Source organism: Crocodylus siamensis, chromosome 7 (genome assembly GCF_052110815.1).
Source record: "Crocodylus siamensis isolate JL-2025a chromosome 7, ASM5211081v1, whole genome shotgun sequence".
Taxonomy (NCBI): Eukaryota; Metazoa; Chordata; order Crocodylia; family Crocodylidae; genus Crocodylus; species Crocodylus siamensis.
In genome coordinates this window covers 48,472,100-48,484,865 of record NC_143401.1, presented here as the reverse complement: position 1 = coordinate 48,484,865, position 12,766 = coordinate 48,472,100, and the positions used below count along the sequence as shown (strand labels likewise).

The window sequence follows — 12,766 nt, the reverse complement described above, 5'->3', positions numbered from 1 at the left end:
TACGTTGCTCGAGCAGCACACTCCCCCATTTTAGCGCAATGCTGTGGCGACGTAGTGGCGAAATCTAACTGCACACTGCATAACTATGGGTAGTTGCTGTGCTGTGCTTTAGTACTTCCGAAAAGAAATACCAAAGCACGGCACCATTGCAACATCGCCATACAGCGATGGCTAGATGTATCCAGTGGTTATTAAAATTAACAATGGGCTCTCTTACCATGTGCCATACAGCACATAAATAGCATGGAATATTGATCTTGTAAAAGGGAGTATATCACTATATAATTAAAGACTTTGCCTCCTGTGCAAATGTTAAGGTAGTGTTAAGGCCAAGTAAGCAAGCTTTTGTTTCCTGATTCTTGAATGTTCCACATAGCTTTTGCTATGGTTTGTAAGTAGTTTTATCATTTTACAACACTTGTATTGAAAAGAGGATCAGAAAATAATTTTGCACTTTTTAATGAAAAAAATATTTCCTTTTTTTCTTGCTTGTCTTGTAGTTCTGACAGATCTTTTAGATGCAATGCACAATCTTAAAGAGAAATTTGAAATTAAATCCCCCTGTCAATGTACAAACAAACAGAGTGTGCAAGCTGGCAAGCTCCCTGCTGTGAATGGTGTCTCTCAGGTGAGTTTAAAACATATTTTAAGTTAGTTTATTCAGAAATGCCAATACATGTTAGGTTGGGGGGTTTTTTACATTTGAAGGATAAAATCCAGTAATCAACTTTTCTTTACTATTTATATAACTATATTCTGTGTTCATATATTAGCTAGGTATTGCTTTTTGCATATATTAAAACAAAATATATGTTCTTTGTTTAAAAAAATGTAATTGTTCTGCCCTCTAGGTTTTACAGAATGTCCTTAATCACAGTAATAAAATTTCTCTGTGCATGCCTGAGTCTCAGCAGCAGAGTGCCCCTCAAAAGTCTGAGACAAATGGCAATACAAGTCCAGGGAGTGATGTAAGCACAGACAGCAAGTTAACTCCACCTGAATCCCAGTCACCACTGCATTGGTTAGCTGATTTAGCAGAACAAAAGGCCAGAGAAGAAAAGAAAGGTAACTATTAATCATAATATTGAGTGCATGGTTTGGAGGTCCCAGAAATCTGTACTGAATGCACTAGAAAAATAAATTCCATGTTGGTTTTGATTTGTGACATACATAATTAAAATGTCATATTCTCTGAACTTAATCATGTAACTTTAGTGCCTTCCTCTAGTGGATTACTTGTTGAATATTACAGAAAAACCATTAGTGGCATGCACGTGTAATATGTCAGTGTTTCCAGGCTCTCTTAGCTACAGCATCTCTCATTTGTGACAGGTACACACTCAGCTGCATGTCTGAGATGTGGTGGAAGGCCTTTTTTCATGGTCACACTGTTTGACTGTGTTTTGAAGGATTTAATCCATCTTCTGGTGTGTTTTCAGGTGAATAAGCACTAGTGCTTCAGTATCTTACTAGCACTGTAAAATGTAGGATGCCAGTGCTCATATTTTGCATCATAATCCCAAAATGTAAAGTATCAAAAAACATTTTTATTTTAGAAAATAAAGAATGTCCTCCTGGAAAACATCCAAAAGAAGAAAGAGACCAGGACAGCTCAGAGTCCCTAAACTGTAAAACTTCCCTTCCTGTGTCCCAGAACAGTGAGCAGGGATCAACCTTAAGAGACTTACTAACAACAACAGCAGGCAAGCTGCGTCTAGGCTCTACAGATGCTGGTATTGCTTTTGCTCCAGTTTACTCTACAGGAACACCAGTGAGTGTCTACACTAGTGCATGGGTTTTCCAATGGGGCTTAGAAAATTAATGCAGTTTGCTTTGGTGCATTTTAACTAGAACAATCTAATAACTGTATTACTTTGAATAGTATTTTGGAATTCAATATATAAATAAACCTCACTAAACTTCCTCCCCAAGATGTTGATATTTTAATAATCAGTACCTAAGAAAATTATCATTTGAATTGGATAAATATTGACTTAATGTTTTAAAGAAAGATTCTGATATATGTATTACTGTTTTGCTTCATTTCTTTGTTTCCAAATAGTTATTTCAGTGTAAAAGTCTTTCCATTTTCCTTCAGGAGCAGCATATTTCTTGAGATTATACTTTGATACTTAAATATTAAACGTTCTGCTGAAAGCCATAGATTTTAGGTTGCCCATCAAAATATTGGCATGTAAGCAGTTGTTTCTGTTCTTCTGTCAGAGTGGCAAAGGTGGAAGGACTATGCCAAATATTCTTGATGACATCATTGCTTCAGTTGTAGAAAATAAGATTCCACCCAGTAGAACACCAAAGATGAATGTAAAATCTGAAATGAAGGATGAGCCAAATGATGATGAAAAGTCTGTTCTGGATGATTGCAGTAAATTGTATAGTGATATTCCACATTCATGGCTCTGTGATAAGCACGTTTTGTGGCTCAACGATCATAAGAACAATAACAACTGGAAGCTCTTTAAAGAGTGCTGGAAACAAGGGAAGGTATGTATCAAAGTCCAAGTCTGTTGTGAAATGTGACATAGCAATTCATGCTTGTGTGTCTAACTTCAAGATCAGTTCTATTTGGTGTAGTTAAAAAGTTTTGGTTGTGCAGACCTTCAGCTCTGTATACTTAACCTGAATCTCAAGTCAGGGTGGGCTTGCTTTCTTATGGATCACCAGCAATAATGTTTTTATAATTGGAACTTACTTAAGAGTGCTGTTGGTATAGCAGCTAAAATAGAACCCGTTCCTTAGTACCAGAGCTTGATAAGCTCTAGATAGTACTGTATGCTCATATGATATTGTAGTATAATGTACATTACTTGCATGCTACGAATATATAAAACACGTTTTTAGGAGGTAGTAAGTCAAATATTCAAAATTGTAAAGTTTTGAAATGTTTGTCTTTCCATAATTCATTTATTCAAGATATTTCAATTGTATCTGCTGTTGAATTTACTAGTAGCCATAACAGATTTTTAGGTATGTTAATACCAACATATGTTTCTTTAAAGATGCAATATATAAATAGTAAGTTGCAGAAAAAATGTGATGTCTGCTGAGGACACCTTGGAAGTGTGACTCTCTCTTTTTTTTTTTTTAAAAGCCTTGTATATTTTAAACAGAGTGAGCCCTTTATTAAAGAAATGTATTAGTCTTATACTGCTGCTCTCTCCCTATGTAATTTGTTTCTTATTTTGAGCTGACCGTTCAATGTCAAATGTGAACTCTCAGAAATGTTATTAATAGGATGGGCACATCATAGATTTTGGCTCTTTCACCAAGTTTGAAGCTGTATTCTTAACAGATTTTATTTCATCGCTGGAAATACACTAAGTGGGTGTGGGCAGAAGTAACTTCTGAAAGGTTTCCAAGTGAAATGCTGGGGAATGTTCGAAAAAGGGAGTTTCAGCCAGGGGGGATATACATACAGTTCCTGTGGCACCCTTTGCTTGGTATGTTTCAAAAAGCAACTTTTTCTAATGCTGACCAAGGGGGCACTAGAGGAGGCTGCAGCAACCAGCAGATCCTTTCTCCCCTCTTCCCCGCTCCCCATCCCCCATGAAGATGAGAGCGCTGGGACCACCAGAGGCAAGCACGGGTGAGGTGGTAGAGCACCTCAAATCCCCTGAACCTCTCCTCTCCCCCTCTCTGCTCAGCCAAGAAATAGAGGGGGATTTGGGCTGAAAGAGCCAGCTGTGGCAATGACCTTGGGTGGGGGATGGAGGACAAGCCTGGTAGGGGCAGGGCACCTGACAGGAGGGTCTGGTGGAGATCCAGGAGCACCAGTAGCTGAACACCTGGCAGGCTCTGCATCCCTGTCCCTGTACACAAGTAACAAAAAATGAAACACTTCAAAATAGTACTTCATTTAACAAGGAATCATTTTGGAGCAATTTGGCTGTTTTTGAAATGTTTCAAAGGGCTCGTATGTTTGTACAGATGGCCCTTTGAAACATACTTCTGGCCATACCGAGTGTCTTGTGCAGATGCCTTTTTAAGTTTCAGTAGTGATAATGGATTTAAAAATATCTTTTCTGTGCTTACAAGAAGGTTTCTCAAAAATTGTAAGGGATATTAGGCATCAGAAAAGTTTGGAATATGAAGTCTTGGCCCCACTTAAGTAAATGTGAGGTTTGTTGTTGACTTCATTGGGGCCAAGATTTCATCTCACATGTGGAATGTATTTCATACTTTAATTGAAATAAGCACATCCTTCCAATGTAATTGTTATTAGTCTGTTAATGTTTCCTTAATTTTTTTAAGCCTGTTTTAGTGTCTGGTATACACAAGAAAATGAACATCAGCTTGTGGAAGGCAGAATCAATTAGCCTAGATTTTGGAGACCAGCAGGCTGATATCCTGAACTGCAAAGACAGCATTATTTCGAATGCCAATGTCAAGGAATTCTGGGATGGTTTTGAAGAAGTTGCAAGTATGTTATTTAAGTACAATTAGTGGAATAATGCAAACATAGCAGCTACATAGCCAAAAACTGCCAACTTCATGGCTTTTGAGGTTTCAAAAATAATAAAATTTAAACAAGGCTCAGGCCAATTTATATAAGGAGACTAGTGAAGTGTTGCATTTTCTGGATTTTCTGGATGCCAGATATGTAGATCTATATTAGTTTTGGTATTGTTATGTGAAATGTAAACTTAATTAAGCATTCATTTTTATATCTGCTGCCAAAGTGCATGTACATTGCATTGTATTTTCCAAAATTAGTTGTTAGCAAATGCACTCATTTTATAAAATATGGAACAGAATATCAGGTATCAAGATAAAGAAGTCAGTGTTCCCATTGTATCTTCATTTGAGTTCAGATAAAACATCTATAGCATATATAGTTTTTCATAATTTGTATATTGTTTGCAGAACGGCAGAAAATAAAAAATGGAGAAACAGTTGTACTAAAATTGAAAGACTGGCCCTCTGGTGAAGACTTCAAGGCTATGATGCCAGGAAGGTACTTATTTAAAATCTGACATTATTCACAAATGATGGGTGTGTTGGTTTCTCAGAAATGGTGCACCCCTCGTAACATTCTTTCTTTTGTTCTCCAGGTATGAAGACTTATTAAAAAGTTTGCCATTGCCAGAGTATTGTAGCCCAGAAGGAAAATTAAACCTGGCTTCCCACTTGCCGGGATTTTTTGTACGTCCAGATTTGGGACCCAGATTATGTAGTGGATATGGTAAGTACTCATCAGTACTGTAGAAGTATAGGAATTAACGTACTTGAAAAGGTCAGGGGTTTGTGTATTCCAGGATCCTGTTTCTGACTATGTGCAATAGGTAAAGCTTCAGGGGAAAGTACAGTTATTGTTTAAATGGCAGTTGTAAATAGACCAGGAGGGAAATTCTTTCTTAACCCATCAGTCAGAGGTTAGCACATATTCTGGATCATAACTTACGTCACTTATGCATTTTATTTTTTTAATCCTGCCTAATGTAGCTGTGGCTATTTTCATTGGATATTAAATGTCTGGTTGGGTTTTTGTTGTTGTTTTGTTCGTTTGTTTTTTTACTCTAACCAAGCAGTTAGCTTCTGTTCTAATCTGCCTTAAAAATCTGTGGGATAGTTTTACTTTTATCTATTTCAATTTTAATTTTTTTCCTTTTACTATTTCTGTCTGAATTAATTGTTTTGTGAAGCTCAAAAGGCTGTTTAGAACAAACTTTGCTTCCCACAGTCTTTTTTTTCCCCTTCTGCTCTCCCTTTTGCAAATATATTTTTGTGGTCTGTTTTACAAATACTCTTAAAAGAAGTGAATTATAGATTACTGAATTATGAATTACTGCACAGAGGTTGAAGGCTTAGAAGGATTTTGAGTCCTCTTTGTTGAAACATACATATTAAAGATAGCAATTAAAGATGTATTGGAGAAAGGACAGGTGAAACGCTAGTGACCCCATATTTAAGGTTATTAATACTTTTAAAATACTGTTTTTAGAGAGAGACTCTTTTTTTTTTTTTTTAAACCTTCTGCACTAGGAAAATGTCCCTGTCTTTTAGTTTCAGTAAGGAGGATTCAAGCCATGTTATGGGCAGGAAAGAAAGATGATCTAAGGGATATTTGCCAGGACTAAGTTGTTGTTTTTTGTTTGGTTGGTTTTTTAATCCTTCTTTTTCCCAGTGTATAGACGATCCATTCTGAATTCATAAAACAGGATATCTTAAAAGTAAATCATAGTATCTCTATGCACAAATTAGTTTGGTCTAACCTGTAATTGAACAAATAATAGTAATAATAATTCTACTTACCTCTTACATACTGTTTTTCTTCTGTAGATCCATATGTGCATCTGAAAGACAAATTAGCATTATTGTTCGCCTGTGTAAAAATGAGAAAAGGAGAGATCATGACTTGCATAAGATCTCAGTCAATAGGGCTGGGAACAAAGCCAGCATCATTTTGTTTCCACTTCTGTATCTTGTCCCAAGCTTGTCCCAGACAAGACAGTTCAATAACTCTAAATACCATCTGAAATTCTGTGTCTTGTAAAATAGGTGTTGCTGCTACTAAAGATCATGATGTAGGAACTACAAATCTCCATATTGAAGTTTCTGATGTAGTGAACATCCTTGTTTATGTTGGTATAGCAAAAGGAAATGGAGCACACTCCAAATCAGGTAAAGAAAAATGATTTGTATTGGACAAATGAGATTGCAATGCCAACTAAAACTTTTAAATGTTATGCAATGTGCAGTTTTAAAATTGACCCTTTTTGAAATGCGCAAGTGAAATGAAACAAATGTATAACTAAAGCATGACTTCAGATACATGCTAGTAGCTGAAAGTAGTGCTTTGGTTTGGATAAGTTTTTTATACAGTGACTTATTTAATGTAAAATATGTTGCAGCTCAGAAATAGTCACATACTGCTCTCACCTTTTCATCTTTTTCCTGCAATTACCTACTTAAAGTACCTAAGCAGTGCTGATGATGACAGAAGAAGTGAACAGTGGGATGAAGGATTTTCTCTTAAAGTTCTTCTAGTCCATCCTGATATAATTTCCAAACCCATTAGGATAACTTTTGAATCTACCTGATGCAATATTTTCTGTGTTAAGTTTTGTATGAAAGAAATAGATTCTAGACCAGAGAACCTGAAGTGGTGAATGCTAGTGCTGGGTATAATGTTTACTACTTATCCTGTAGTGCATAATACACTTAACAGGGTTTTTTTTTCCCTGTCCATTATTCTTTCCTGCATCTCAGTTGGATCTAAGCAAACATTGATGTATTCATCATGCTTAACAGATGTAGACTGAACCTGACTATCTCTAGAGAGAGGTAGTTAGGCAGAAGGCAGGGCAGGCTGGCACCTTTACAGATAAATTTATGCCACCTGACAAAGTTGACTGTAGTCAACCCTCATGTCTCTCTGAATGAGTTAGTCCAGTGGTGCTCAACATTTTGGTCCCATGGGCCAAATGAGTGGTGTGGGACTGGTTCACAAACTAGAGCCTGTGCTGCCCTAGCTTCTGCACCCAGATTGGGCCCTTGGCCCAGCCCCATGCTTCTAGATTGGGCCCTGTGCTGCCACAGCTGTGCACACCTGATCCAGTATGCAAGTTAGGGGCTCCCCACAGGTCTGGAAATTTGGCAGCAGGGGAGCAGCAGGTAAGGCTGATATTCAGACTCTGCGGAGCCTGGCAGGCTGGACAACATAGCTCTGCAGGCTGGATCTGGGTTGGGGGTTGAGCACCTGTGAGTTGGTCTGTAAGGTGTCACCCTGCCCTGTCTTATGCATGAGTATCTTTAGTTTCCTTTTTTTTTAGTCGTAATTACTATTAATATAAATATAGCTCTAGTAATACATAGTTGGTTCTTGACTGGGTGCTGTAGAATTAATACAAAATTACTTCTTTTGGTTTCACAAAAATGTCTTCCCACTCTAAATTGCCTGATTCAGCAACATATTTATTTCTAGTCAGAGAAACACTTTCTATCAGATTTTAACAAATGTCAGACTGCTTCAAAATGTGGACATAAATTATCTTAGAATCTTATATAATTTTTACCCTTAACTTCCTAATTTTGAAAGCTGTGAGAACAAAAACTTGCATTTTTAAAGTCTTTGTGAATTAGCCACAGGAAATTTTTAAAAAAAAGAGTAATGTTTCAGTCTTTCTGCTACCTGTATTTAATATACTTGTCAATTCTTAGGCATATTAAAGAAATTTGAAGAGGAGGATTTGGATGACCTTTTAAAGAAAAGATTGAAAGATTCAAGTGAATTGCCTGGTGCTTTGTGGCACATTTATGCTGGCAAAGATGTGGACAAAATAAGGGAGTTTCTGCAAAAGGTTAGACTTATAATAAATAGATATTTTCTTTGCATAACTTAACTCCTCAAAATTGTTAGTTATATTGAAAAAAAATGTAGTTCTGAAAATTCCTACTGTGTTTGAAGTGGCTATTTCCAAGCTTCTGTTGCTGGGCTGTAGGGTATTCTTAGTGAAATAACAACTTCTTGATGTTTTCTACCAGTCAAAATGGTTAGGTTACAATATTTCCCAACCAGCTAATAGAGTCATAACCATAAGACTTTTAATTATGGCACACCTCCAAACCACAGGTTCTAGCCATATCAGTCTTTAGTTCTGGACAGTCTCCATCCCAGCCTAGTGTTTACAGAGCCTAGTCTCCAACAGCCTAGTGTTTCTGTCTGAAGTGTAAGAATAGGTTTGTTTGGAAAGGGGCTTTCAGGGAGTTTGGATGTAATAGGAAGTTTCATAAAGGAACCCACTTTGCTCACAAGATTTGGTCCCATTAGAGTAACGGAGATCCACAGCTACATGGATGCCCTTGCCTCCAAGACAACAGCTTGAAGAAAAGAAGAAGAGGCAGAGGTCAGGCGCAGTAAATCTGTCTGGACTCTAATCTCATGAGAAGGCTTATCGCAGAATACTTGAAGAGTACTTGTTCTTAGCAAGAATAGCATAAACTCTGGAGCCTAACCTATTGCTCTCCTCTTACAGAGTTCTGCAACAGCTGTCTGTCTGCATCCTTTTTGAAAAAAAATCAGTTTGCAGTTCACAATGCCTAGACCCACATTTTGAGGAGAGCCATGTATTGGGTTTCTGAATTAAAGTGATTCAAAATCCATGTCATTATCTTGAGACTTTGCCCAATAGCCTACTATGGTTAGAGCACTTGCCAAGGAAGTGGAAAACCTGAGGAGATTTGAACCCACATCTTCCCACTTTCCCAGACAGAGCCCTAACCACTAGAATACAGTAGGTTAGGTGCTTTTCTTGTTGTAGCTGAGGAGAACAACAAGCAAGAGGGAGTCTGCTTTTATAGCTTAGCAGTCGGGGCACTTTTGCAAAGGGAGAGAAGTCCTGGTTTCATGTCTCCCCTGCCAGCTTTATTTCTGTTTTCCAGCCAGTTTCTGTGGCACCTAAAACAAACAATGCTGGGAGGAAGCAAGAGGGATTCCTAGCGGCTCCTTCTGGCCCCTGACCCTCAGAACTGTTTAGGTATCTTTACATCTTTGGTTGGAAAACAGAAATAATCCAGACAGTAGTGACCCTCTCTGCTTGCCTGCTTAGGAGATTAGCATCAGGAAAACTGGTGATTGTTTTGCTTAAAATCTGTTGATGTCTCAGGGAAATATTTTAAGACAATTAATTTCTTTGCTTTATATGAACTTGTGCTGTTTTTCCCGGTTTGAGATTATAATGTCACATTTGACAGTGTCGACACTGGATAGTTTGGACTGTAAGTATAGGCCTTCTGCCAAGCGATGGATGGCAGTAATAAAACCTGACTTCTAATTCAGAGGTTTAACACCAGCTTTTCAAAACTAGCTTCAGCCCCCATGCAGAAATCTGGGAAAACAAACTGCAGCTGGCTGTTCTAAAGTGAGCCATCTTCCCTCACGTTCAGCGGGAAAAGAGAACAAGTACACAACCTTAAATAACACCTTAACTGCTAAACATTAACTGAAACCCAAAACAGTTAACAGTCTCAATCCCTGGCAAACCAAGTACTCACTAAGTTGGGAATTGAAATTAACCCAGGACAGCTTTACCCACCTGTGCCAGCCAGCAGTGGCAGATGCTGGGTAGAGAGGCCCAACCCAGAGGGTTTGCTACTCTGCTCTGTGGGTTCAACCAGCTATGCCAGCCATAGTAGCAAGTGGGAAGCACTCACCAAACAGAGTTGCTGCCACTCTGCTGCTGGGGACTGCTGCTAGGGATCAGTGCTGGGGATTGCTACCTTGGGTTGCCACTGCTACTTCTCCATGCTGCTAGAGGCCGTGATCACTGCTTCACACTACTGCTCTTCTTCTGGTGGCCTGTGCAACCCCAGGTCTTTTTAGACCCTACCCTGTTTCAACAGCAGGTTCAGGGATTTTCAGCTTTCTTAGCTATAGCGAGTATCAGGCTTCTCTCTGAACCCACTGTAGGGACTTGTACTCACAAGTATATTTTCCCTTAAGGAGTTCATGAGCCCCAAGGCTATCCAGGCAGGGACTTCTGCCTGGAGTCTCTTCTGCTCCTAACACTAACTCTGTGCTGAAACCGAGGGCTACTCTACTGCAGATCTCTGCACAGCTCCCAGTAAGTGCTGAACTTGCAGCAACCCTTACGTCAGCAGTATTTCACCCTTTTAAAACTTCACCTTTTTAACAGGGAAGGCCAATGGACACAATTACAATTGCACCACTTGACTCCAAACAGTAAAACCAAGGCCCACAAACAGTAAAAACAGGTGTGAGTAGCACCCAGACCTCCAAGTATACATACTGAGTATGGTATGCAGAGAGAGAACACAAAATTACCATTCCAGAACACGCCTGTAGTCAAACATGCATAGCATAAGTAGGGTTACATAGGAAATCTGGAGGAGAGGAACTTCTATGAAATCAAGATTACTGTTTTCTTGCAAGTAAGCATCCTTCCCCTCCATCATTTTTGTAAGTCAAAATTGCTTATACATGAAGTTTTACGAGATTTTTCAAAATACCTACTGTTATTTATGTGTGGCACTCCTTAGTCTCCCATCCTGTAATAACATTTGGGTGCCACATTCCCTAGAGATTTTTTTTTTTTAAATCCTAACCAAAGTTCTTGTGCACCTACTGTGATAAGTTATTGTTTTTTAACATGTCCGTTTTTCCAGTTGGTTTTTTTGTTTTATTGGGTTTTTTTACATTAATCCTGTATCTCACCTGTATCACAGATTGCAAAGGAACAGGGCCTGGAAGTTTTACCAGAGCATGATCCTATACGTGACCAGAGTTGGTATGTGAACAAAAAACTTCGCCAAAGACTTCTTGAAGAATATGGAGTAAAAACCTGCACTGTTATTCAGTTCCTTGGTGATGCTATTATCTTGCCAGCAGGAGCACTTCATCAGGTAAAATCCTTCTGTTCAAAGACAGCACTGTGTAGGAAGTATGCTTGAATTGGATTTTATTTCTTTAGCAGTGATTCTTATAAGCAGGGTTCCTGGTTTTCTTTGTTTTAAAAATAGCAAATTCTCTGATTAAAAACCCCCAAAATCCATACTTTTATGCAATTAAAATGAAATGCCTGTGTGTGTGTGTGTAGACAGAGATATAGCTAGAGATGGGGGGGGGGAAGTGTGTGTGTGTTTATATGTACGTGTGTATATATAGTTATCAGTTGAAAACAATGTTTTATTGATATATTTAGAATGTTAAAGTAGTTGAGGAAGCCTACCAGGGCCTTAGTCATGATAATGAAATATATTCTAAATATCTATAAATTTTGGCATTTGATTTTGGGTTCTTTATCATGGAAAATCAGAGCTCCCCCTGCCCCCTTCACTTACAAAGACATGGGTCCAGCTCCAACTGTCTTCCCTGTTGCTTAGTGGTGCTGAGCAGCCCTGATATGCTGGTTCATGCCATTGCCCCTCACTCCTGACACAGCCGCCCAGCCCTGCCAGTGGGGGGGCCCCCAGCTTCCAGGGCTATGGGACCAGAGACCCAGGTCCATAGCCCCTTGCCCCCAGCAGCACCACGCAAGCCTTGGCTGCTGCATGTAGGAGGTGCTGGCTGCTACAGTGGAGCGGAGCATGGAGCCTGGCTCGCCCTCCCTCATGGGTGGTGCTTCCAGAGCAGAGCCCATGTGTGGGAGGGGTCAGGGGGGAGGCAGGCTGCCTGTGGCAGGCTCAGGCTCTGCAGCCCAGTGGGAAGGACCTGGTGGGGTAGGGAAGCTCGATGCTGCACCATGAGTCCCACACTGCTATAGCAAGGTTCCTCCTGCCTGCCCGGCAGCAGTGGCGGGGTGGTACAGAGTTGTGCCCCTTGCTGGACTTGCAGCAGTAGCACTGAGCTTCCTGGCTCTGCTCTGGCCTGCCATGCTGGGTCCGACCCTCTGGGCTGCAGAGGCTCTGGGAGGGCATCGGGGCAGGGAGCCCAAGCCCTCAGCGAGCAGCCTGCCTCTGCCCCATGCATGAATCTGGGGGGCATATCTCTACCTTCCACCCCCCAGGAATGTGCACAACAGCAGGGAGCCAGTGTGCACACGCACATGGCACCACTTGCATGACCGCCCTCCTTCTGCTCCCCCTAACACCTTGCAGGATGGAACTCTGCAGCCTGCAAGGGGAAACCCGCCATTTCTCTTGTTTTTTCCTCCTAAAATGAGAGAATACAGGTTTTGCCACTTTTTTTCCATTGCAAATAGAAAACCTGGATCCCTGCTTATGAGTTAACTACCTTTGACTAGTAAATTACAGAACCCTCATGGTAGTTCCTACATTAAGTAACATTTGT

General features: G+C 39.8%; 1 protein-coding gene across 3 annotated transcripts in view; it reads left to right on the top strand.

The window, feature by feature from the left end:
* Positions 1–12,766, top strand: part of JMJD1C (jumonji domain containing 1C) — a 255,790-nt gene that overhangs the window by 234,175 nt on the left and 8,849 nt on the right. For 2 of the 3 annotated variants that reach the window (XM_090058297.1, XM_090058299.1), the window contains 10 exons: positions 501–628; positions 852–1,065; positions 1,557–1,771; positions 2,224–2,502; positions 4,270–4,438; positions 4,882–4,972; positions 5,070–5,200; positions 6,517–6,639; positions 8,179–8,318; positions 11,203–11,379. In XM_090058297.1, coding sequence (XP_089914423.1) covers positions 501–628; positions 852–1,065; positions 1,557–1,771; positions 2,224–2,502; positions 4,270–4,438; positions 4,882–4,972; positions 5,070–5,200; positions 6,517–6,639; positions 8,179–8,318; positions 11,203–11,379 — 1,667 coding nt within the window. Of the gene's footprint in view, positions 1–500; positions 629–851; positions 1,066–1,556; positions 1,772–2,223; positions 2,503–4,269; positions 4,439–4,881; positions 4,973–5,069; positions 5,201–6,516; positions 6,640–8,178; positions 8,319–11,202; positions 11,380–12,766 lie in introns of those variants that run through there. The other variant, XM_090058298.1, reaches the window with a different exon arrangement.